General features: G+C 51.2%; 1 protein-coding gene across 1 annotated transcript; it reads right to left on the bottom strand.

Annotated features, from left to right (window-relative positions):
• Positions 1-15,393: 15,393 nt before the first annotated feature.
• LOC144273870 (olfactory receptor 11A1-like) lies at positions 15,394-16,411 on the bottom strand. The gene has a single exon (XM_077832573.1). It carries the CDS (start codon positions 16,360-16,362, stop codon positions 15,394-15,396), a length of 969 nt encoding a protein of 322 aa, XP_077688699.1. The 5' UTR covers positions 16,363-16,411.
• Between the last annotated feature and the right edge of the window lie 10,420 nt (positions 16,412-26,831).

The following is a 26,831-nucleotide window of genomic DNA, read 5'->3' as shown; positions in this document are numbered from 1 at the left end:
GATTTCCAGCATAGCTCCATTGCAGTCAACAGTCCAACAGTGTAAATTGGCATCAGTCCATTGGAGACAGTGGGCCAGACCCTCTGCTGGTGTGACGCAGCGTCACTCCCATGAAGTCACTGTAACTGTGATTTACAGCAGTGGAGGGTCTGGCTTGTGATTTATACTGTGGTTAAGATTTTAAAAGCCGTGTCAAAGATTTTGATGCCTAATTTCCATTAAAATTGTTCCCAATGGCTATTTACCTTCTTTATTTAATTAGCTTTGGAATTTTACAGGCTCCAGTAGACAGATATAATTATACAATGTAATTAGGACTTGGATTGATCCATTTATTAATAACTGATCAGGATGAATATCATAAACCATTTCCCAGAAATATTTTTTTCAAAAATTGAACTGAGTTCACAACCAGACTTGCCTGAATAAAGACTCATTTGGAATTAATTGATGTTGTTGTGGGAGCTGACAAAGGTTGCAGAACTGGGACCTCGTTCTGTTAAGTGTTATCCACAATCTATGCCCCTGAAGAGCATACACTCCAAAAAGACTTGAATTTGTCCTTGAACAGCTGGGTGGAAGGACAGTACAGTGGTTAACATTCTACATCCAGAGGTGGGAAATCCAGGTTCAAGGGATGGCTCTACCATGGACTTTGTGTGTGACCTTGGGGCAAATGGCTTGGTCTCTGTGGGCCAGAGTTTCACAGGGATTTGCGTGCATACACTGTTAAGATGAATTTTTTAAATCCTGCCAGGAGCTAGATTCACAAAGGGATTTAGGCACCTACCTGCTACCTTAGAGTATCTTCAGGGGGAACCAAATTTGATAATGGGCTGTTCAGCCTAACAGAGAAAGGTTCCAACACCATCCAATGGCTGGAAGTCAAAGCTAGACAAATTCAGACTAGAAATAAGGCATAAATGTGTAAGATTGGGGGAAATTAACCATTGGAACAGTTTACCACAGGTCGCAGCAGATTCTCAATCACTGAAAATTTATAAACCAAGATGGGATGTTTTTCTAAGAGATCTGCTCTAGGAATTATTTTGGGGCAGATCTCTGGCCTGTGTTATACAGGAGGTCAGACTAGATGATCACAATGGTCCCTTCTGGCCTAGGAATATATGAAACCAGAGAGGTGGCAGATCTCTGTCCAAGTCCCATCTCCCCCTGACGCAGAGGGGGGACCACCTGAGGCATGGTTATCCCATGCCCCAGCTACATAACCAAACCACTAGGCTAAAAGTTATGAGGGAGGTCCTCCTCTTCCCCATACTCCAGCCCATCCTCACCTTGCGTAAGCTCACCTATATGGGACCAATCCGATAGGTGAGCTCTGAACATGCTTACCCAATTGGGCCCCGCGGGCAAGTGAGGCAGAGGCCTGGCTATCTCCCCCCAGCTCGTGCAGGGCCCTGGGACTCAGCTGTCAGGATGGCTGGCTTGGGGCTGCTGAGCACATGCCCAGAGGCACCTAGGGAAATTTTCCCTCAAAAAAGCAGGAGCTTAGTGAGTTTAGGCACCAACGGCGTTTGACGGCCCTTGAGCAGCAGTTTTGTGCATCCCCAAGGGGCCTAACTCTGGGATCTGTAGGCCTAAGGTGCCACTTAGGTAGGCAGCCACCTAAGTGCCTTTGTGAATTGGGCCCTTCCCTAACTGATTTTGAAAACCCCACTAGGTGCTTCTCTGCATCTTTAGGCTTTTAAATACCTTTTCAAGGATGCCCCCTTTGCCCCCCCTCCATAGAATCATAGAATATCAGGGTTGGAAGGGACCTCAGGAGGTCATCTAGTCCAACCCCCTGCTCAAAAGCAGGACCAATCCCCAATTAAATGATCCCAGCCAGGGCTTTGTCAAGCCTGACCTTAAAAACTTCTAAGGAAGGAGATTCCACCACCTCCCTAGGCAACGCATTCCAGTGTTTCACCACGCTCCTAGTAAAAAAGTTTTTCCTAATATCCAACCTAAACCTCCCCCACTGCAACTTGAGACCATTACTCCTTGTCCTGTCATCTATTACCATTGAGAATAGTCTAGAACCATCCTCTTTGGAACCACCTCTCAGGTAGTTGAAAGCAGCTATCAAATCCCCCCTCATTCTTCTCTTCTGCAGACTAAACAATCCCAGTTCCCTCAGCCTCTCCTCATAAGTCATGTGTTCCAGACCCCTAATCATTTTTGTTGCCCTTCGCTGGACTCTCTCCAATTTCTCCACATCCTTCTTGTAGTGTGGGGCCCAAAACTGGACACAGTACTCCAGATGAGGCCTCACCAATGTCAAATAGAGGGGGACGATCACGTCCCTCGATCTGCTGGCTATGCCCCTACTTCTACATCCCAAAATGCCATTGGCCTTCTTGGCAACAAGGACACACTGTTGACTCATATCCAGCTTCTCGTCCACTGTCACCCCTACGTCCTTTTCCGCAGAACTGCTGCCTAGCCATTCGCTCCCTTGTCTGTAGCTGTGCATTGGGTTCTTCCGTCCTAAGTGCAGGACCCTGCACTTATCCTTATTGAACCTCATCAGATTTCTTTTGGCCCAGTCCTCCAATTTGTCTAGGTCCCTCTGTATCCTATCCCTGCCCTCCAGCGTATCTACCACTCCTCCCAGTTTAGTATCATCCGCAAATTTGCTGAGAGTGCAACCCACACCATCCTCCAGATCATTTATGAAGATATTGAACAAAACCGGCCCCAGGACCAACCCCTGGGGCACTCCACTTGACACCGGCTGCCAACTAGACATGGAGCCATTGATCACTACCCGTTGAGCCCGACAATCTAGCCAACTTTCTACCCACCTTATAGTGCATTCATCCAGCCCATACTTCTTTAAATTGCTGACAAGAATACTGTGGGAGACCGTGTCAAAAGCTTTGCTAAAGTCAAGATACAATACATCCACTGCTTTCCCTTCATCCACAGAACCAGTAATCTCATCATAGAAGGCGATTAGATTAGTCAGGCATGACCTTCCCTTGTTGAATCCATGCTGACTGTTCCTGATCACTTTCCTCTCATGTAAGTGCTTCAGGATTGATTCTTTGAAGACCTGCTCCATGATTTTTCCGGGGACTGAAGTGAGGCTGACTGGCCTGTAGTTCCCAGGATCCTTCTTCTTCCCTTTTTTAAAGATTGGCACTACATTAGCCTTTTTCCATTCGTCCGGGACTTCCCCCGTTTGCCACGAGTTTTCAAAGATAAGGGCCAATGGCTCTGCAATCACAGCCGCCAATTCCTTTAGCACTCTCGGATGCAACTCATCCGGCTCCATGGACTTGTGCACGTCCAGCTTTTCTAAATAGTCCCTAACCACCTCTTTCTCCACAGAGGGCTGGCCATCTATTCCCCATGTTGTGATGCCCAGCGCAGCAGTCTGGGAGCTGACCTTGTTAGTGAAGACAGAGGCAAAAAAAGCATCGAGTACATTAGCTTTTTCCACATCCTCTGTCACTAGGTTGCCTCCCTCATTCATTAAGGGGCCCACACTTTCCTTGGCTTTCTTCTTGTTGCCAACATAGCTGAAGAAACCCTTCTTGTTACTCTTAACATCTCTCGCTAGCTGCAGCTCCAGGTGCGATTTGGCCCTCCTAATTTCATTCCTACATGCCCGAGCAATATTTTTATACTCTTCCCTGGTCATATGTCCAACCTTCCACTTCTTGTAAGCTTCTTTTTTATCTTTAAGATCCGCTAGGATTTCACCGTTAAGCCAAGCTGGTCGCCTGCCATATTTACTATTCTTTCGACACATCGGGATGGTTTGTCCCTGTAACCTCAACAGGAATTCCTTGAAATACAGCCAGCTCTCCTGGACTCCTTTCCCCTTCATGTTAGTCCCCCAGGGGATCCTACCCATCCGTTCCCTGAGGGAGTCGAAGTCTGCTTTCCTGAAGTCCAGGGTCCGTATCCTGCTGCTTACCTTTCTTCCCTGTGTCAGGATCCTGAACTCAACCAACTCATGGTCACTGCCTCCCAGATTCCCATCCACTTTTGCTTCCCCTAATAATTCTTCCCGGTTTGTGAGCAGCAGGTCAAGAAAAGCTCCCCCCCCAGTTGGCTCCTCTAGCACTTGCACCAGGAAATTGTCCCCTATGCTTTCCAAAAACTTCCTGGATTGTCTATGGACCGCTGTATTGCTCTCCCAGCAGATATCAGGAAAATTAAAGTCACCCATGAGAACTAGGGCATGCGATCTAGTAGCTTCCGCGAGTTGCCAGAAGAAAGCCTCATCCACCTCATCCCCCTGGTCCGGTGGTCTATAGCAGACTCCCACCACTACATCACTCCTGTTGCTCACACTTCTAAACTTAATCCAGAGACACTCAGGTTTTTCTGCAGTTTCATACCGGAGCTCTGAGCAGTCATACTGCTCCCTTACATACAGTGCTACTCCCCCACCTTTTCTGCCCTGCCTGTCCTTCCTGAACAGTTTATAACCATCCATGACAGTACTCCAGTCATGTGAGTTATCCCACCAAGTCTCTGTTATTCCAATCACGTCATAATTCCTTGACATCACCAGGACCTCCAGTTCTCCCTGCTTGTTTCCAAGGCTTTGTGCATTTGTATATAAGCACTTGAGATAACCTGCTGATCGCCCCTCATTCTCAGTATGAGGTAGGAGCCCTTCCCTCACAGACGTTCCTGCCTGTGCTTCCTCCTGGTATCCCGCTTTCCCACTTACCTCAGGGCTTTGGTCTCCTTCCCCTGGTGAACCTAGTTTAAAGCCCTCCTCACTAGGTTAGCCAGCCTGCTCGCAAAGATGCTCTTCCCTCTCTTCATAAGATGGAGCCCGTCTCTGCCCAGCACTCCTACTTCATGGAACACCATCCCATGGTCAAAGAACCCAAAGCCTTCTCTCCGACACCACCTGCGTAGCCATTTGTTGACTTCCACGATTCGACGGTCCCTGCCCTGGCCTTTTCCTTCCACAGGGAGGATGGACGAGAACACCACTTGCACCTCAAACTCCTTTATCCTTCTTCCCAGAGTCACGTAGTCCACAGTGATCCGCTCAAGGTCATTCTTGGCAGTATCATTGGTGCCCACGTGGAGAAGCAGGAAGGGGTAGCGATCCGAGGGCTTGATGAGTCTCGGCAGTCTCTCTATCACATCGTGAATCTTAGCCCCTGGCAAGCAGCAGACTTCTCGGTTTTCCCGGTCAGGGCGGCAGATAGATGACTCAGTCCCCTTGAGGAGAGAGTCCCCGACCACAACCACCCGCCTCCTTCTCTTGGGAGTGGTGGTCGTGGAACCCCCCATCTCAGGACAGTGCATCTCATGCCTTCCAACCAGCAGAGTCTCCTTCTGCTTTCTCCCCCCAGACATATCATCTGGTCCACTCTCCGCAAAGGTACCTGTGGAGAGAACATGAAAGCGGTTAGTTACCTGTGTCCGCGTTGCTGGAACCCGGACATTCCCCCTTCTTCTTCTGGAAGTCACATGTTGCCAAGCTTCTTCACTGGCCTCTTGGCTCCGCTGTGCAACCTGCTCTAAATCTTTAGAGCTTTGTGCCCGTAGAAGCATATCCTGACTTTTGTCCAGAAAATCCTCAGTTTCTCGTATGCAACACAGGGTCGTTATCTGTTGCTCCAGACCTTCAATCTTCTCTTCCAATATGGAGACCAGCTTGCACTTTGTGCAGACAAAGTCGCTTCCGTCCTGTGGAAGAAAGACAAACATGGCACATCCAGTGCAGGTCACAACAGCTGAACCCCCCCCTTCCATACCACCTTCCTACTATGAGCTTCCTCAGAGAAGTTGGCAAGATGTAAGCCTCACTGGGCTCACTCCAGGCAAACTCCCAGGCAAACTCCTGCTGTGTGCTGCTCTGCTGTTCCCCGCCGCTCAGCTGGTTCGCAAAGCTCTGGCTATTTTTAAACAGCCAGGCTTCCCTGAAACAAACAAACAGACGGCCCCAATGCCCGCCCCCTGCAGGCTACCAGCCAATCAGGCACTCACTCAGGCTCTCACACTGCCCTCCCAGCAAACACACACTCGGATACTTACTCAGCAAACACGCGCTCGGATATTCACCGATCCCAATTCCTCAAATTTGTCATGTATAAAAGACGGCTCAGGTTTGGGAATCTCCCTAACATCCTCAGCCGTGAAGACTGAAGCAAAAAATTCATTTAGTTTCTCCGCAATGACTTTATCATCTTTAAGTGCTCCTTTTGTACCTCGATTGTCCAGGGGCTCCACTGGTTGTTTAGCAGGCTTCCTGCTTCTGATGTACTTAAAAAACATTTTGTTAATACCTTTTGAGTTTTTGGCTAGTTGGTCTTCAAACTCCTTTTTGGCTTTTCTTATTACATTTTTACACTAATTTGGCAGAGTTTATGCTCCTTTCTATTTACCTCATTAGGATTGGACTTCCACTTTTAAAAAGATGCCTTTTTATCTCTCACTGCTTCTTTTACATGGTTGTTAAGCCACGGTGGCTCTTTTTGAGTTCTTTTACTGTGTTTTTTAATTTGGGGTATACATTTACGTTGGGCCTATATTATGGTGTCTTTGAAAAGTTTCCATGCAGCTTGCAGGGATTTCACTCTAGTCACTGTACCTTTTAATTTCCGTTTAACTAACCTCCTCATTTTTGCATAGTTCCCCTTTTTGAAATTAAATGCCACATTGTTGGGCTGTTGAGGTGTTCTTCCCACCGCAGGAATGTTAAATGTTATTATATCATGGTCACTATTTCCAAGTGGTCCTATTATAGTTATCTCTTGCGCTCCACTCAGGACTAAATCGAGAATTGCCTCTCCCCTTCTGGGTTCCTGTACCAGCTGCTCCAAGAAGCAGTCATTTAAAGTATCAAGAAATTTTGTCTCTGCATTTTGTCCTGAGGTGACATGTACCCAGTCAATATGGAGATAATTGAAATCCCCCACTATTATTGAGTTCTTTATTTTGATAGCCTCTCTAATCTCCTTAGCATTTCATCATCACTATCACTGTCCTGAAAGTCACATATTGTCGTCTAGGGCCACGTAACTTGGACCTGTGAGACTCAGTCAGGAACACAGGTACTGACACACCCGAAAAGAGCAGTGATCCCTCTAATTTGGAGTCCTGTCTTAAAGAGTGGCCAATATCAGATACTCTAGAAAAGTATTCAGCTCCCTTAAAGGCTTTTGCACAATCTCATATATATGGGGAATGTTTTCCCCAGACAGTGATGTTGTAGCCATGTTGGCAGCTGGATATTATAGAGACAAGCTAGGTGAGGTAACATCTTTTATCGTTCCAATAAAATTGGTCACCCACCTTCTTTCCCCAGACAGTTAATTCTTGGCCTATGTCATGAAACCTTCTATGTTTTATACTTTGTTGGTGTAACTAGACATCTTCATTCCTTCTCAGGTGATTATCAGGCCCCAATTACTGTAGTATCTGAGCACCTTACAGTCCTTAATGTATTTATCCCCACAATGCCGCAATGAGATTGGAAAGCCTTTTTGTGCCCATTGTACAGATGGAGAACTGAGGCCCTAAGTGATTCCCCCAAAGGCCCCCAGGCCCTAACCCTGACCCTGAGGGAGATTCTCTGTCCCATTCATCAGTCCTTAACCTCTCGCACATCCCCTTTTTGTTCATCTCCTCCTTAAATTAAACTCTCCCTGAGTCTTTTCTGAGGTTGGGATATTCAAAGAGACCTAAAGAAATTAGAAAATCAGGGGGATTTGGCCACCGGACTCCCTTGAAATTCCCAGCCCCATTCAGCAGGTGGGAAAAGAAGAGACGCTCTCATCCCCCAGCTCTGAGACACCAGGCGCAGCGCAGGAGCCTGCAGGTCAGCGCCAGCAGAACAGGGCGGGAGCCTGCTCGCCTCCTGCTAGTGCCTGAGACACTGACCAGCAGCACAGCAGGGAAACTGCCTCTGCCCTGCCCCGTGCACAAAGGGAACCCCCAGCAGCCATGCACAGACCCCTCGCCCTCTCCTGCTCCTCCCCTCCTTGGCCACTAGAGACACGCTCTACCCCAGCTGCACTCTGCAGCCCAGCTGAGGATTGAGTGTGTCTGGGCCCAGATTCAGTGCAGCGACATGCTCCCAGCCATGCTCTGCAGTGCCACAGGGGCAGGGAGTAGGAAGTGAGACGGAGCAGGAAATGCACAGTCCCGGTGTGCACCTGAGAGACAGCTCCAGCTGGTCTCCTTCCCACTACGGCACTGTTTCGTCCTCCGTGAGAGCCCCAGGATCTGACAAAGGGCTCGCCTAAGGGGTGTGACTCTGCAGCGCAGTAGCCTGCCACGTACTAACACTCCATGGACCCTGCAGCAGTGCACTCAAGATTCCCTAGCACACTTTGACCTGCCCCCGTTTCAAACACCCCTAGGGCAAAGTCCACTAGGGGACTTTTAGTGCATGATAGCAGGGTCTGCGCGGCCCCTTACTGCACGGCAACCTAGAGCACTGCAGATTTCCACCCTAGCCTGCCATGCACTGACTCCCTGTGTGGACAAACCCCAGGAAGGATCAGATTTAAATTGAATCCACAGCAGGAAACTGCAATGCTGAGTGGATGTGGGGATTGGGACGTGGTTTCCACTTCCAGGCTGCTTCCCTCAGTGTCTCCAGCTCTCAGAGCTTGTCTGCAGGGTGAGAGAGCGCACTCAAGAGCACTGGGATTTCTAAAGGGCACCAGCAAGTTGCACGCGAACTGACTCGTATAGACTCTTGCTGGCACCCACTGAAATTTCCTTTGTGCACAACGTTTGGTGCCCTGTAGAACTGACACCTCACGGTTGTGCACCACCACCCCACATGGACAAGCCCGCATTCGCTCGGCAAAGACACCTACCTTCTACTGCTGCTCTGGGCTGGCGCTTACTTTCTTGCTTGAAATGCACACATCTTCATGCCTCCTGCTCTGGAGCCTTCCAGGGTTTATAGAGGAAAGCTGCCTCTCGCTGGCTCAGGCAGCTGTTGGGATCTCCACTGTGGCTGCCCTTGAAAGAGCCCTCAGGAGGGAATTCAGTGCTATATTGCTTGTTAAAACAGTGTAAACATCAAGGCCTCTGACTACTGAGACCTGGTCTACACTACAGAGTTAGGTTGAAGCAAGGCAGCTTATATCAACCTAACTGTGGAAGTCTCTACACTTAAATTTCGCTCCTGCCAAAGTAACTGCCCTGCTACGCTGACTTAATAATGCTTCCAGAGGCGTAGCGTCAAGGTCAATGTAGTTAGATCGATGCAGTGTCAGTGTAGACGCTGCCTTGCTTATGTCGACTGTTACTGGCTTTCAGGAGCCTTCCCCACAATGCCCTGCACTGACAGTACAATCAATACCAGCGCTCCTGGTGAGGCCGCGCACCGACGAGACAAGGAGCAAAGTGTAGACACGCACAAGCGATGTAATTACTGCAGCAGCGGTATGTCGACGTAAGTTAGGTCAACTTAGTTTTGTAGTGTAGACATGGCCTGATGAGTAGAGCAGAATGAGTTCCTTAGCATTAGGCCCATAGAAGTTATTCTTTGCTGACTGTCTGGGCTAGATTGCCCATTCGGGGATGAATGGACAGGAGTGATATATGTAAGATATGGGAGGGAATTGTTCTGCTCTATTCAGCTCTGGTGAGGCCTCGGATGAAGTGCTGTGTCCAGTTCAGGGCGCCACACTTTAAGAGGGATGTGGACAAATTAGATACAGTGCAGGGGAGAGCAACAAAAAATGATAAAGAGGTTTAGAAAACCTGACCGATAAGGAAAGGTTGAAAAAATTGAGCATGTTTAGTCTAGAGAAGAGAAGGGTGAGGGGGGACATGATCCCAGTCTTCAGAGATGTACCAGGTCATTGGAAAGAGGATGATGATCAATTGTTCTCCATATGTACCAAGGGTAGGACAAGAAGGAATCTATAACAAAACATGCAGGAGGTGGGAGACACTGTGGAATCACAGAGCAACCTTGTGGCCCAGCAGAGAGACCACTAGACTCGGACTATTCCCAGCTGTGCACCTGGCCTGCTGGTTGACTGTGAGCAAGGCACATTGCGGCTCTGTGCCTCAGTTTCCCATCTGTAAAATGGGAGTATTGCTGTAAAGCTCTTGGGGATCTGCTGATGAAAAGGACAATAGCAAAGGTCAGTCTTTTGATTATTAGCGAGCCCCAGTGGCACGTCAACTGCAAACTTAGATGAGAACTACAGCTGTCTAAAAGGCATCACCTTTTACCAACCTTTTTCTCCTTCTGTTTGAAAAACTAGGAAATAAAATGTCAAAAAACTTTGTCAATGTAGAGTTAAAGTGTCTGGTGATAGCTCGGGCCCTTCTAGAATGCTGTGTTCCGCTAAACTCAGACTTCTGAAAACCAGGAAACACAGAGAGAAGGTGAATGCCTACACAACCTTAATTCTGCCCTACTTGAGCAATGCCCCACAACTCCCATAATGCACACACTCCCATTCTGCTTTTTCACTAGAATAGACAGGCGCTACCTGCACTTGCCCTGTGCTCAAACACTGATCCCACTCCCCCAACAGAACACTACCCATGTATAATTTAGAAGCTTCTTCATCCGCTTTCACAACCCCTTCACACAGGGCACCACCTAAACCTAGACTTCCCCCTATCCAGATTTAAATCCACAGACTGTTCTCATGTCCCACATCACTACTGACAATGCCCATTCCAACACAGAATTGTGTCCGCTGTGGCAGGAGCAGGGCGCTGGGGTTTTCTAGTCAGGGGTACTGTCAGTGGGGAGGTGGGTCTGTGCATTCACAAAGGGACTTGGGCATTGAGTGTCACAACTCCTATCTTTTTGGTGCCTAGAAAAATCACAGGGCTCCACAAAGCCTGTGTGGTGCCCCCACAACGAAGGAGGAGAGATCAGCACCTAAGAATGGGATCCATAGAAGGACAGCACACTCAGCTGAGAGACTCCTGAGCTAGCTAATGGGAGACGATGAGGAGAGGGGGGTGTCCTCAGCACCACCCCTCTCCAGAAGTTCAGCACCTAAATCTGGGCTGGAGGGGGAAGCCTTGCTCTGCTTGGGACTCTCAGCCCCTCTCTTTGAGTTAGATACAGACGCCTCCTAGCTTGGAGTCCAAAGTTTAGGCTATGCCAGCGTCACACCCTGGGTTCAATTCCCCCTGCCCCAGAGTGGAGAAGGGATTTGCCATCCCTCAGGTAAGTGCACTAACCACTGGAGTTATTGGCGATATTGGTGGGAGAAGGACTCCCACAGTCTCTCCCATTGAAGCTGTTCCTCTTGGCATAAATAATGAAAGAGGCCTTGGCCCAGAGACAGCAAATACGAAAAGGGCTCTGTAGCCTGGAAGACCAAGTGCTCCCTGGGATGCAGGAGATCTGGAATCTGAATGACTCTTTCATTATTTAAAATCTAGGAATCAATTAATTCAGATCCACCCATCTAACCTCTTGCTGCCCCATCCCCGAATTAACCCACCCCAACAGAATTAACCCACCCCTCCCACACCCCACCCCAAATAAACCCCACCCCAACAGAACCTCCTGCCAGGGCCCCCCGCCCATCCCACCTCCCTGCCACACCAACCCCTATCTCGCCAAAAAAACTCATGCCACAAAGTCCCCTAATAAACCCCCCCGCCCAGAAAACATCACCCTGCCCATATCCTTTGTGATGGGTTCCCCCAGGGTGCTACTTGGAACTGGGCTACCACTGAGCCCTGCTGACCCACCAGCCTGGGCTCCCTCCTACACTATACTGCTGTGACAAGCTACAAAGCCCTCCAGGCTGTCTGTAAGCAAGGACTGGCCTGTCTCCCAAGATCTGTGAGAGTGATGGGTCGTCCTTCAGGATAGGTTGTAGAGACTACTGTACCCACCTGCTGGAGACTACAATACCCACCTGCTGGAGTGAAGAAACAGATTGACAGAGCCAGAAGAGTACCCAGAAGTTACCTACTACAGGACACGCCCAACAAAGAAAATAACAGAACGCCACTAGCCATCACCTTCAGACCCCAACTAAAACCTCTCCAACGCATCATCAAGGATCTACAACCTATCCTGAAGGACGACCCATCACTCTCACAGATCTTGGGAGACAGGCCAGCCCCTGCGTACAGACAGTCCCCCAACCTGAAGCAAATACTCACCAGCAACCACACACCACACAACAAAAACACTAACCCAGGAACCTATCCTTGCAACAAAGCCTGTTGCCAACATATCTATTCAGGGGACGCCATCCTAGGGACTAATCACATCAGCCACACTATCAGAGGCTCGTTCACCTGCACATCTACCAATGTGATATATGCCATCATGTGCCAGCAATGCCCCTCAGCCATATATATTGGCCAAACTGAAGAGTCTCTATGTAAAAGAACAAATGGACACAAATCAGATGTCAAGAATTATAACATTCAAAAACCAGTTGGAGAACATGTCAATCTCTTTGGTCACTCGATTACAGACCTAAACATCGCAATTCTTCAACAAAAAAACTTCAGAAACAGACTCCAACGAGAGACTGCTGAATTGGAATTAATTTGCAAACTGGACACCATTACATTAGGCTTGAATAGAGACTAGGAGTGGATGTGTCATTACACAAAGTAAAACTATTTCCCCATGTTTATTTCCGCCCCCCTTACTGTTCCTCACACGTTCTTGTCAACTGCTGGAAATGGCCCACCTTGATTATCACTACAAAAGGGTTTTTTTTCTCTCCTGCTGGTAATAGCTCACCTGACCTGATCACTCTCGTTACAGTGTGTATGGTAACACCCATTGTTTCATGTTCTCTGTGTATATAAAATCTCCCCACTCTATTTTCCACTGAATGCATACGATGAAGTGAGCTGTAGCTCACGAAAGCTTATGCTCAAATAAATGTGTTAGTCTCTAAGGCGCCACAAGTCCTCCTTTTCTTTTTGCTTACAGCTTCGAATCCCCGGGTGTTCCATTCACAGGCTAAAAATCCCTTTAGCCTGAGTCCAGCACTTCCCCCCTGTTCAGTCTTTGTTCCTCAGGTGTTTCCAAGTGTGTTGTCGTAGGGAGAGTGAGTCCCAGTGTGATGTCATTTCCCCCTTTTATATCTTCTTCCCACTTGCTGGAAAGCTCTTTTGTTGTGACCTGAGTCAAAGAGTTCCCATGGTGTAGTGCTATCTCTGAGAGCTTTTGTCATAAATATAAAAGGAAGGGTAAACATCTTTAAAATCCCTCCTGGCCAGAGGAAAAACCCTTTCACCTGTAAAGGGTTAAGAAGCTAGGATAACCTCGCTGGCACCTGACCAAAATGACCAATGAGGAGACAAGATACTATCAAAGCTGGAGGGGGGAGAAACAAAGGTTCTCTCTGTCTGTGGGTTGCTTTTGCCAGGAACAGAAAGGAATGGAGTCTTAGAACTTACTAAGTAATCTAGCTAGATATGCGTTAGATTCTGTTTTGTTTAAATGGCTGATGAAATAAGCTGTGCTGAATGGAATGTATATTCCTGGTTTTGTGTCCTTTTGTAACTTAAGGTTTTGCCTAGAGGGATTCTCTATGTTTTGAATCTGATTACCCTGTAAGGTATTTACCATCCTGATTTTACAGAGGTGATTCTTTTACTTTTTCTTCAATTAAAATTCACATTTTCAGTCACACATACATAGCCAAATGTCATAACTTCACATAAGACGATAGCACATACAATCCAATGAGATATTACTGTCGAGCAGATCTAGACTTTTAGAATGATACCTCACAAGGCCTACTTTGTACAAAACATATCCTGGGGAATATTGGGGTGTCAGGGTGTCACACCCTGCATGCCCCAAACCCCTTCCTCCGCCACTGCTCACCATCCCCCATCCCAATTCCTCAATAAACACACTTCGTAAAACCTCCTACACCTCTGTCCCCCACCATCCTCAAACCACTTCCGCCCCCCAAACCTTCCTCCGTCTTCACCCAAGCACCCATACATACTGCCCCACAACCCTTACTCCCCACTGGGCTCTTATGCAGCCCCCAGTACCCAGGTCCATCTACGCCAAACATCAGCCCAAATGCCCCCAACTTCTGGCTGTACCGACCCCCCCTCACTTCTTCAGCCGCTCCTGTCCCCTGGGGCTCACCCCGGAACTCCCCGCAGGCCTCCTCACCCCTTTACCCTGGCACCAGCATCCCACCTTCACTGTATCTGGGGCTGGGGACCATTCACCTCCTTAGCCCTCCCCTTCCTTGTCCCCTGGGGGTGGTCGGACGGCTCAGCCCCCACTCACTCAGAAAAGCCCCCACAGCAAATCTGTGAGCAATGAGGGCCAACGGGCCGGAGCAGAAAGCTGGGCCCAGCCCCACAGGACACTGAGCGGGGGACAGGCTGGCTCTCCAACCCCCTTTTCCCCTTGCTGGTGCCTCATCTCTGCACCAGACCAGGGTAGAAACAGCGAGAGCAGGACCCGGCAGTTTTACAGACCTACCCCAAAGGAGATCTTCACCAGCCCCCCAGGGCGCTGGCTCTAAGGGAGCAATCCGTGGCTGGCCTGCTCTGGCCTCTGCTGAGCAGGAGATCCAACTAAAATGACCAGAATGGACTTTTTTCACCTTAAAAGCTATGAATCTCCGAGCTCCCCTCCCCTCAGAAAGAATGGGTTAACAGGAAAGCATGACTCTTGCAGGGTGGAGAGAAGGTGTGTACATGGCGTGGGGGGGATTGGGAGTCCAGGGCCCCCTCTCTCTCTCCTGTCCCCTGCTCAGCTGAGAAGAAAAGAGCACAGTGAAAACCACAGTGATCTCCTTGGGCATGGACCATTCCTCTCTGGAAAGAGCGACAAGCTAATAATAAACCATAAACCTCAAACGTCGGCAGGGAGTCTACAGTGCGACAGAGAAGGGGCTGGTTAAGAACTCCACATACAGAGCTGAACAGAGGAAGGCCGTCTGCAGTGTGCAACAGCAACTAGCATTGGTCCCACAAAGCCCATGAACAACTATACAGATTCTTGAGCACCAGCTCCTGGCTCCTGGTCCGTTCACTTACTATTTATCAGAGCTGGTGACAGCTTTTCAGTAACAGCAAATTCCAAGACAAAATTGAATTTTGCTTAAACAATTTTTTCATGGGAAATGTTTCCTTCCCTCGCAGATGTTGATTTTTTTTCTTTTGGCCAGGAACCTGAAAACACCACAGCCAATTATTTTTTCCAGTTTCCAGCTGGAAGGTTTTAAATTTCGCCTGCCAAAAAACAAGACTTTTTCATTTTCCAGGTTTTTGGGTCCTTGATGAAAAGTCAAAATCTTCTGCCAACCCCTCCCCCCAAATATATTTTCAAACATCTCTGTTCTTTACAAATATGTATGTGCACAAGCATGTCTTTCATACAGCACGTTTGTATCAGGGACATTTGGCCCTGCTGCTTTGACAACAGAAACCCAATGGATTGACCCTCATTTCATTCAACTAGTCTGGATTCTTTGTAAGGGTCACAGCTCTCCTGACAGCACTTCTCAGGGCCTCCTTGACCTCTCTGTTTCTCAGGCTGTAGATGAGCGGATTGGCCAGGGGAGTCACGACTGTGTGGCCGATGGAGAACACTTTGTTCAGGGCTCTCCAGGTACCAGATTTCGGTAGCATGTAGACAATCATTATGGTCCCATAGAAAAGTGCCACCATAATGAGGTGAGAGGAGCAGGTGGAAAAGGCCTTTTGCCTCCCGGTGGTGGATGGGATGCCCAGGATGGTCGCAATGATACAAATATAGGAAGCCAGGGTTAAGAGAAAAGGGGAAACTGCATCTAGGAAGGAAAATATATAAATAAGTGGGGTGATCTGGCTGGTGTCGCTGCAGGAGAGTTGAATCAGTGAGGTGAAATCACAAAAGAAATGGTCAATTTCATTAGGGCCACAGAAAATTAACTGTGGCATAAGACACATGAATATTCTACAAGCTAGAAATCCACTTATCCAAGACCCAGCTGCTAGCTGGAGACACAGCCTGCCATTCATAAGGGTGCCATAATGTAGCGGTTTGCATATGGCTAAATACCTATCATAAGACATCACTGTCAGGAGATAACACTCTGTAGTTACCAGAGAACCAAATAAAACCAATTGTATCATGCAGCCCTCCACAGAAATGGTTCTGTCCCCAGTCAGGAGACTGGCCAGCATCCTAGGCAGGATGGTGGAGATGTAGCAGGTCTCCAAGCAGGACAAGTTCCCCAGAAAGAAGTACATGGGGATGTAAAGGTGCTGATAAGCCACAACTAGCGCAACAATGAGGATGTTCCCAGCCATGGTCACAATGTAGATCACTAGAAAAAGCAGAAAGAGAAGGATCTGCAGCTCGGGGAGATCCCCAAACCCCAGGAGGATGAATTCCGTGACGGACGTTTGATTTTCCCCTTCTCCTTTCTCCATGAGATGCATCCTGTGACAGGGAAAAAGTAATGAGCATCGAAAGATTTGGCTGTACCGGGAAATTCAGTCGATAGCCATCATTTGATCCCCTAAGAGTTCCCACTGCAAATGGAGAGCTGGGTTTATATTCTCTCACACCAGAGAAACTGCTTCAGGAGCTGGAGACTCCACCACTTCCCTTGGTGCTTTGTTCCAATAGATAATCACCCGCCCTGGTAGCAGACTGCGCCTTATTTCCCATTGTCCTGTGTCTGGGTCTAGCGCCTGGTTCTTGGTTCTAGCTGTGCCTGTCCCTGGGACATGGACATGAACCAATGCCTTGGTTCTAGCTGTGCCTGTCCCTGGGAAATGGAAGAGCCCTTTGGTAACCAGTGGTTTCTCCCCACGGAGATATTGAGACCTCTACTCAAGTCACGTCTCCACAAAACTGGTTTTGTGGCTCTATTCTGCAGCCTCCCCAACCTCTCCACGTCTGTTTTACACCATGACCCCAGCCCTGCACACGGTATTCCAGCATCGGTGTCACCAGGGCTCTCTGCAGATGAAACCCGCCCCCTGCTCCTGTTCTCTGCTCCCCTCTTTATACAGCCAAGGACATCACCAGCCCACGGCCCACCCCACTGCTCTGGGAGCTGATGTTGGGTTTCTCGCCCTCTGTAGCCCCTACCCGTGCTGTGATGGGGGCCATGGTCACACCCAAGAGCTGCCCCGGGGAAGGCAGGAGGGAGGTGGCACCATGGCCATGCCTGCGAAGAGGGAGTGATGCTGACCCACAGCACAGACGGGAAAGTGACTCTGCCTCCAGCCGTGACAGGCACAAATCAAACCACCCTCGGGGCAGACGCACACGCAGACTTCTCTCGTTCATAGCACAGTAGTGACTGGTTCAGAGATACTGATGTTGCTGACAACGAATTACCAGCTATGACTGTTAACTATTAATTAATGGCTGTCCATCACTGATTGTGTTGTGGCAATGGCAGGGGGTCAGGTCCTTACTGCGCTGGGTGCTGCGTAAACACCCAACAATTAGTAACAATTCCTAGCTCGGAGGGTGCTGTGTTGAACTGCAGGCAGAGTCGGTGCCGTATCCCAGCTGCCACAGGGACCCCCTAACTCAGCCCTGCCAGCCGCTCTCTCACTGCAGCGGTGCAGGGGCCTGGGGTGGGAGATACGGGGGGAGAATGGAAAGTCTGCCTGTGCCCGGTACTCATCCGCTCCCGTTACTGCCGTGTCCGAGCTCCTCGCAATCTGTAACGTGTTGATCTTCACGCCACTCTTGTGACTTAACATTGGGAGCTTGGGTGCTTCTGAAAATCCCACTCGGTGCCTAAATATCTTTCAAAACATGATCCAAACTGACTCAAAGTCGACCAGCAAGGCTGCGGCTGAGCAGAGAAGGGACCCCAGGTCTCCCGTCACAGGCTGGGGCCCTAACAGCTGCGGGCCCCACGCGCTGGAGGAAATGAAGGGAGAGCAGTCAGTGCTCGGGCAAAGGTTGTGACACACACACAGGGAGTGCTGCTTCCTGACCTGGAAGGATTCCAGTCTCCGTTCCGTGCAGTTCTAACGTACACCCCTTTCCTGGGGAAGCTCAGCACCCCCCACAAAATGCTGATACCCTCTCTGCTCCCATGGAAAGCCACGGAGGAGACGCTCAGCAGGAGACACGAAACATCTCAGTACTGGGCTGGGAAGGTGCATTGGAATCTGCCCCCTAGGAAAGGCTGGAGAGGCAGCTGAGAAGCAGCTGAGAACCTGAGGGTCCCTGAGCAAAAAATGAGCTGTCCAGAGGAGAGAGGGGACAGCCAGCCAGAGCGCAAGCGGGTGCAGGGAGGAGAGACAGAGGGATGTCTAAGGGCAGAGATGAGAGCTGGGTCTCCTTATGATCCATCCGTGTCGCTAGGTGCAAACCACAAAGCAATCAACTCTGAAGTCCTTCCTCCGGCAGAGCTCCCAGCATGTGAGGACACTGCACAAGGGGGTGTCTCAGACCAAGGGCTGCATAGGTGTAAGGACCTAAAATCTGCCCCGAGGCTAGTGACACTCACCTTCAATCCTCAGCATGCAGCAGCGTGCTCTCTGTGGCCAGGGATTGGAGCTGGTGTCAGTCAGCCTTTGTAGCTCTGTTCCTGGCAGCCCCCTACCTGTGGCTGCTGGGACGGGAACCTCTCACTGCCCAGGGTGATTGCTGGCATCACACAGACCATTAGTGCCTCCTGCTCTGGGTTCTTGCCTGGTTTATCAGCGAAAGAAGCTCCCCCCTGGGCCTTGCCACTGCTGTTGGGATCTCCCCTGGGACTGCTGCCGGCTATGCTCTGGGTTCCCTGCAGAGGGGAATTGATGCTTTGTTCCATGTTTAAACAGTGTAACATCATAAGAACAGCCATACGGGGTCACACCAAAGGTCCATCTAGCTCAATGTCCTGTCACCCAACAGTGGCCAGTGCCAGGTGCTTCAAAGGAAATGAACAGACCAGGGCAGTTGTCAAGTGATCCACCCCTGTCATCCAGTCCCAGCTCCTGGCAGTCAGAAATTCAGGGACACCCACAGCATGGGGTTGTGTCCCTGACCCTCTTGGCTAATAGCCATAGAATCATAGAATCATAGAATATCAGAGTTGGAAGGGACCCCTGAAGGTCATCTAGTCCAACCCCCTGCTCGAAGCAGGACCAATTCCCAGTTAAAGTTCAGGAGACCTGAAGATCACAGGGTCTGCTCCTTGCTGGTTGCCCAGAGGGGGGAGAACCACCACTTGCTCCATGCTTTTGTGGCTTCCTCTGCACCAGTGTGTGGAGCAGGTGAGCCACAGAGGGCTCCAACGATACAATCTAGCCACAATTTGGCAGCTTCACATTGTCCCCAACATGGGCCCTGCTTGGTATCATCTGGCTGGCCCAGAATGGACTGAACTGGGTCCCATCCCCTCTGAAGCTGAAGATGAGGAAGGCAGATGAACAATTGTTCCAGTGACAATTTTCCAAGCAACTCTGCTTGCTGTACAGTCACTGTGGCCAGCCAGCCACCCCCAGCATCCTTCTGAGGTCACCCCCATCACTTAGATTGACACTCGCTTTGGCTGGAGGGAGCTGGCCAGAGCTGGGGCGGAGGTGAGGGGCCCAGGCTGGAGGGAGCTGGCCAGAATGGGGGTGGGGGTGAGGGGCCCAGGTTGGAGGGAGCTGGCCTGAGTTGGGGTCGGGGTGAGGGGCCCAGGTTGGAGGGAGCTGGCCAGAGTATAAAATAAATATAAATTAAAAGGTTTCAGAGTAAGAGCCGTGTTAGTCTGTATTCGCAAAAAGGAAAGGAGTACTTGTGGCACTTAGAGACTAACCAATTTATTTGAGCACTGGAGCTCACGAAAGCTTATGCTCAAATAAATTGGTTAGTCTCTAAGGTGCCACAAGTCCTCCTTTTCTTTTTATAAATTAAAAATCAATTAAAAGAATATAAAACAACATTTAAAAGCATAAAATAAAAAAATACATCATGATATTTTTAAATTTAAAAAATCCTTCGAAATGGAACCCATACGTGCCGGGTGAGAGTCAATGGGACATGTGCTGCTCTCCTCACACTAGAGGGGTGTCTGAGCACCCCACGCCCAGGCCCTCAAGGACAGGTCTAGACAGCAGTCTCACCCCGGCCCTGCAGCCACCCCAGCCCCAGTTAGCAATGAACTGTGAGACCCTCCAGCCTAAGGGAGTTAGACACCCAAATCCAATTAAAATCCCAGCCCTATTGAAAGTTAATGGGGGACTTGGGGTCTTAAGGTTCCTTGAGACCCCCTCCCATACAACCTTGTTGTCTACACGTGGGTCTGTCCAGACACGCTGGATTGGTTGGGTTGCCTTGAAATTTGACCAGCTGATAGGATTTTAACCTGCGTTAACGAACGTGATGAGACTGTCAATCCAAGTGACAACGGGGTGTCCGCAGAATGACACGGGGGTGGCTGGGTAGCTGAGCTCAGAATCTGGCCCCACTGCCTTCTACAGCAGAATGGCTCAGGTAATGGCCAGTGGAACCATTTTCCTTCAGACTTCATAGCACCAGTTTCAGAGGGGCTGAGGTTCTGCTTTGGACTTTTAGTTCAGTCCATTCTGAGCCAGCTGAGGGTGCCAATAAGGCCCATATCAGGGAAAGGGTGGAGCTGTGGCAGGATGGGTGGATAAAAGTAAACTTCATTACTGTTACCATCAAGCACCCTCCAGCTCCAGATCACAAGCACCTCACTATTAACCTGTGTGGACCGGACATTTAACAAGGAGCAGCTGTCATCAGAGATGGGGCTGGAAGATGCTCAAAAGATGTGGACGCTCTCTCATACATCAGCGGCTGCTGCCATGTTCTGGGCGTCTCAGTGACATCCGTGCGGACGTTATGACATCCAGCTTCTGGCATAGCTAGAGATATATAGATCCACGGTTACACCAACTCTGCTGTACCACCGTGAAACCAGGGCTCTGGGGCAGGCTGAGAAGTGGCGGAAAAATGGTTTTTGATTCTCGTTGTCTACGTTTAAGCAGGGGAATAGTCCCACTATAGTGGGGAACTTTCCTGGCTTCTGCACTACCGCGGTGAAGTGGGCTAGCGAAAGGATCTAAGTCCTCGCTCCCACTTCCTTTACCCAGTGGCTTCCCTGCCCTTGACGACTCCCTTTCTACTCTCCTGTCTGGCAGAGTCCTTGTAACCCCAACAAGGCTGGGCCCAGGATTTCTGGGGGGCTCGACCCCCAACCCTGCTGTGGTCACCTAGGACAGGGGCTAGGGTATCCCCACTCTGGGGTACTCTCTCTGCATTGGGCATTTCTCTGACCCACTGACCATTACATACAAGTTAAAGCAAATGCAAGTTATTTCATCAACAATTAATTTTAAAAAGAATAAGGGAAAATGGGAAAGGTTAAAGGAAACACATCAGCCCGCTCTGTGGCAGGGAACATCACAAACAGTGTCTCTGGAACGTCAGGGCCGTTCACAGCCTGTCCCTTGTAAGTCCCAGGCCTCCTGCTCAGGCCCTGGCTGTGCTGCAGGGATGCTGTGGGTTGGACACTTGCTCTGGTGGTGGCCACATGCTCTCAGGCTCTAAGTGGTAGGATCCTTCTTCCTAGTGTCGCCCCCGCCCTGTCGGGGTTACGATCCAAGCCTGGCCTGCAGAGCCCCTTGGCTGAGGCATCTCCCTGTGCTGGGCCCGATGCCCAGGGTCCCCCTCGCTCTCCCCAGCTGCTTACCGCACCCAGCTCCGGACTGCTCCAGCCCCAGCTCCACCACTCGGTCTCTGCATGGCTGCTGCTGCTCTGCCTCCTGGGCTGCTTCTTTGGCTCCTCTGGCTCTGGTTGCTGCAGCTCTTCTTCCCAGGGCAAGTCTGCTCTCTCTGGGCTGTGCCTCTGGCTTTGGGGCTGCAGCTCTGCTCCCAGCACAGGGTCTGCTCTCTCTGGATCTGGCACAGCTCTGCTCCCCAGCTCAGCTCGGGCCCCTGCTTTCCCCTTAGCTCAGCCCCACTCTGTCTGACCCAGGCAATTCCAGCTTCCATGGAGAACGGGACCTCCCTGGCCTCCTGACCCCCTGATTAGCCTGCCCGCCCTGTCATTCAGGCTGACCTGGAGCATTGGCCTCTCCCCATTGTTCCTGGGGGCTGTCAGTCTCAGGGTCCTGATTCCCCATCGACACTTCCCCCTTTTTAGTACTGGGAGCTAACAACTAAAACACCCCCACTGAATGTTAGTAAGGGGGCAACAGTCCCCTTACATACATCAGCTGCTCCGTATCAAGTGGCAGGACGAAATCAGGAATGAGGATGTTTGTAGAAAAATCCAGCAACTGCCTCCATCCACACCGGTTCGGTTCTGGCAGCTTTCTTGGAACGGACATATTGTTAGGCTGGATGACCAACAAATGCCGAAGGGGGTTTACCAAGCACTGCCACTGTATGATCAGCAGTCACACAGTCACCGAAAGCTTCAGTGGCATGATAAGGTCTCCAGTGATGGACATACACTGAACATCCAGCCAGAAGTCAGGGCCTAGCTAGAGATGGATCCAGGCAGCCAGAGCATGTCGGGGCCTAGCTACGGATGGATCCAGGCGGCCAGGGCACATCAGGGCCTAGCTAGGGATGTATCTGGGTGGCCAGAGCACATCAGGGCCTAGCTTGGGATGGATCCGGATGGCCAGAGAATGTCAGGGCCTAGCTAGGGATGGAGCCGGGTAGCGCTCAATGTGCAACGAATCTACATCCACCCTATGGGATTGTTGCCCTGATGCTCAAGTTGGTGGCTGGGTGAAAGTATTCCTAGCTACGCCAAGGCTGGGTTACCTTTGGGAATTGCCTCCATTCTCAGTGCCTTAGTTGTCTTGCCTGTGAAATGCGGATGAGGGCACTTGCCACTTTTTGCGACATATGTTGAGACCCATGTCTGGAAAGTGGTATGTAGGAGTTCAATCTGATCATTAAAGGGATTGAAGCCACTGTTGGATGACAGGACACTGAGCTAGATGGACCTTTGGTCTTACCCCATTTGGCCATTCTTATGATGTTACACCATTTAAACATGGAACAAAGCATCAATTCCCCTCTGCAGAGAAACCAGAGCATCGCCGGCAGCAGTCCCAGGGGAGATCCCAACAGCAGTGGCAAGGCCCAGGGGGCAGCTGCTTTCGCTGATAAACCCAGCAAGAACCCAGAGCAGGAGGCACTAACGGTCTGTGTGATGCCAACAATCACCCTGGGCAGCGAGCAGCCACAGGCAGGGGTCTGCCCAGCAACTGAGCTATGAAGGCTGACTGACACCAGCCCCAGTCCCTGGCCACGGAGAGCACACTGCTGCATGCTGAGGATTGAAGGTGAGTGTCACTAGCCTCGGGGCAGATCTTCAGGTCCTTACACCTATGCAGCCCTTGGTCTGAGACACCCTCTCGTGCAGTGTCCGCACATGCTGGGAGCTCTGCCGGAGGAAGGACTTCAGAGTCAGTTTTTTTGTGGTTTGATGCTAGAGACACGGATGAATCAGAAAGGAGACCCAGCTCTCGTATCCCTCTGGCTGGCTGTCCCCCTCTGTCTCCCCGACAGCTGGTTGTTTGCTCAGGGACCCTGCCCCTCAGGTTCTCAGCTGCCTCTCCAGCCTTTCCTGGGGGGCAGATTCCAATGTACCTTCCTGGCCCAGGACTGAGATGCTTCGTGAGCGACTCCTCCGTGGCTTTCCGTGGGAGCAGAGAGGGTATCAGCATTTTGTGGGGGGTGCTGAGCTTCCCCAGGAAAGGGGTGTACGTTAGAACTGCACGGAACGGAGACTGGAATCCTTCCAGGTCAGGAAGCACCGCTCCCTGTGTCTGTGTCACAACCTTTGCCCAAGCACTGACTACTCTCCCTTCATTTCCTCCAGCACGTGGGGCCCGCAGCTGTTAAGACCCCAGCCTGTGACGGGAGACCTGGGGTCCCTTCTCTGCTCAGCCGCAGCCATGCTGGGAAACCTTAGGAAAGTCAGTTTGGATCATGTTTTGAAAGGTATTTCGGCACCGAGTGGGATTTTCAGAAGCACCCAAGCTCCCAATGTTAAGTCACAAGAGCGGCGTGAAGATCAACACGTTACAGATTGCGAGGAGCTCGGACACGGCAGTATCGGGGGCGGATGAGTACCGGGCACAGGCAGACTTTCCATTCTCCCCCCATATCTCCCACCCCAGGCCCCGGCACCGCTGCAGTGAGAGAGCGGCTGGCAGAGCTGAGTTAGGGGGTCCCTATGGCAGCGCCCAGGGCGGCGAGTTATATCTTCACATGGTGCCTTGGCACCAGCAATATTCAGAGCCCAGGGGCCCAGCTCCACCAATATTAGGGGCCGGGTGTCCCCCCCCGGCCCACCTGCCACCCCCCCGTGCCTCCCCCGAGTGTCCCCCGGCCCCCCGCTTGCTGCACCCAGCCCCCCAGCGTGCGTCCCGGGCCCCGGAGCAGAGCGTTCTGTGCAGCTCCATCTGCCCCACTTCTCGACTTCCAGGGCAGACTGACTCTGAGCCTGCCTTTCCACCTCAGACCCTTCCCTTTTCCGGCGGGACCCTCCACCACCACCGGGGGCTCCCCCACCCGCAGTCACCACTCCTGCCCCATGCTGGGCAAGGAGGCAGCCCCATCCCTTACCCCCAGTGAGGCTACAGTCAGGGGCAGCAGCAGGGGAGGAGGCGCACGGAGCACCCCCGGCACCCACCACGGGGGAGGCCAGGGAGATTCCTGGACCTGAGAGGGGCCCTAGGAGCACATGCAGTGACAGTGATGAGGGTGAGTGTGCTGCTGGGGAGGTCGGGAAAGGGGGGCTCCTCTCCCAGAGCTCGCTGCTGCCGGCAGGGAAAGGGCTTGGGGGAGTCCTCCTCTCTGGCCCCTGTCCCGGAGCAGCATGCCTGCACCCCAAACTCATCCTCAGCCCTGCCCCACCCCAGAGCCCACACCCCCAGCCAGAGCTTTCACCACCCCCCACCGCACCCTCAACCCTCTACCCTAACCCTGAGCCCCTCCAACACCCCAAACACCTTATCCCCAGTCTCAGCCAGAGCCCTCATCCCCCTGCACCCTAACCCTCCTCCTGAGCCCTGAGCCCCCTCCAACACCACAAACCCCTCATCTCCAGCCCCAGCCAGAGCTCTCACCCCCCTCCCGGCACCCTAACCCTCGGCCCCAGCCCTGAGCCCCTCCAACACCCCAACACCTTATCCCCAATCCCAGCCAGAGCCCTCATCCCCCTGCATTCCAACCCTCTGCCCCAACCCTGAGCCTCTCTAACACCCCAAACCCCCCAACCCTAGACAGAGCCCTCACCCACCACATTCCTACTCTCACCCTGAGTCCCTCCCACACCCCAACCCCTCATCTGCCGCCTCACCCCACAACCCTCACCCCGGCACCCCCACCCTGCGCAGCCCCTCCCATCCACAAACTCCCTCCCAGAACCTGCACCCCCTTCCTCCGCACCTCCTCCCATCCCCAAACTCCATTCCAGAGCCTGCACCCTACACCCCAATCCCCTGCCCCAGCCTACGGCCTGCACCCCAGACCTCCTCCCCCACCCAAACTCCCTCCCAGAGCCTTGGGCATGTTGGGGGAGGAGTTTGGGCAGAGGCGGGTTCTGGGCACCACCAAATATTATACAAACCTGCCGCCCATGCCTGCAGTTCCACCCAGCGCGCTCCGAGCCGTCTAGCAACTGGGAATTGTTTCTAATTGTTGGGTGTTTACACAGCACCCAGCGCAGTAAGGACCTGATCCCCTGCCACTGCCACAACACAATCAGTGACTGACAGCCAGTAATTAACAGTCATAGCTGGTAATTCATTATCAGCGGTGTCAGTGTCTCTGGACCAGTCACTACTGTGCTATGAACGAGAGGAATCTGCGTGTGCGACTGCCCTGAGGGTGGTTTGATTTGTGCCTGGTCACGGCCGGAGGCAGAGTCACTTTCCCGTCTGCGCTGTGGGTCAGCATCACTCCCTCTTCGCAGGCATGGCCATGGTGCCACCTCCCTCCTGCCCTTCCCTGGGGCAGGTCATGAGTGTGACCATGGCCCCCATCACAGCACGGGTAGGGGCTACAGAGGGTGAGAAACCCAACATCAGCTCCCAGAGCAGTGATGTGGGCCGTGGGCTGACGCTGTCCTTGGCTGTATAAACAGGGGAGCAGAGAATAGGAGCAGGGAGGGGGTTTTACCTCTGCAGACTGGTGACACCGATACTGGAATACCATGTGCAGGGCTGGGGCCACGGTGTAAAACAGATGTGGAGAGGTTGGGGAGGGTTCAGAAAAAAGCCACACAAATGATGTGTGGGCTAGAGGGAATACCTTCCAGTGAGAGACTTAAAGAGCTGGGTCTGTTCAGTGTATGAAGGAGAAGTGATTTGATTACAGCATCTCAGCACCTTCATGGGGAGAAAACCCTGATTACCAAAGGGTTCTTTCATTGACCAGGGACAGGCATAGCCAGAGCCAAGGGCTGGAAGCTAAAGCCAGGCACGTTTCAATGGGAAATAAGGTGCACGTTTTGTTTATTTTTCCTGGTGAGGGTGATTATCCATTGGAAAAAACTGGCAAGGGAAGAGGTGGATTTTCAACTCCTCATATCTCCAGATCAAGACTGGCTGCCTTGCTGGAAGGTCTGTCTCAGCCAAAAACAAGTTATTGAGATCAGTGCAGAGTAAGTGGGGAAATTCTGTGCCCTTTGTTACATAGGGGCTCAGCCTGGATGATCCAATGGTCCCTTTTGGTCTTAAATCTAAGAATCTGTGAATGAGAAATGTTGGGGTGTGGGACAGAAGAGTGGCAAATTAACTGGGTGGCAGTGCCCTGAGGTGGAAGTGAAGCAGTTTCTCTGGTCTGAGAGAATATAAACCCAGCTCTCCGTTTGCAGTGGGAACTCTTAGGGGATCAAGTGATGGAAATCAATGCAATTTCATGGTACAGCCAAATCTTTCGATGCTCATTACACTTTCACTACCACAGG

This window comes from Eretmochelys imbricata, chromosome 13, assembly GCF_965152235.1.
Source record: "Eretmochelys imbricata isolate rEreImb1 chromosome 13, rEreImb1.hap1, whole genome shotgun sequence".
Lineage (NCBI taxonomy): Eukaryota > Metazoa > Chordata > Testudines > Cheloniidae > Eretmochelys > Eretmochelys imbricata.
This window is presented reverse-complemented; position numbering and strand designations above follow the sequence as displayed.

Bases quoted from the DNA above. Each gene is read 5' to 3' on its own strand.
- LOC144273870 (XM_077832573.1), bottom strand. From the start codon at position 16,362: ATGCATCTCATGGAGAAAGGAGAAGGGGAAAATCAAACGTCCGTCACG.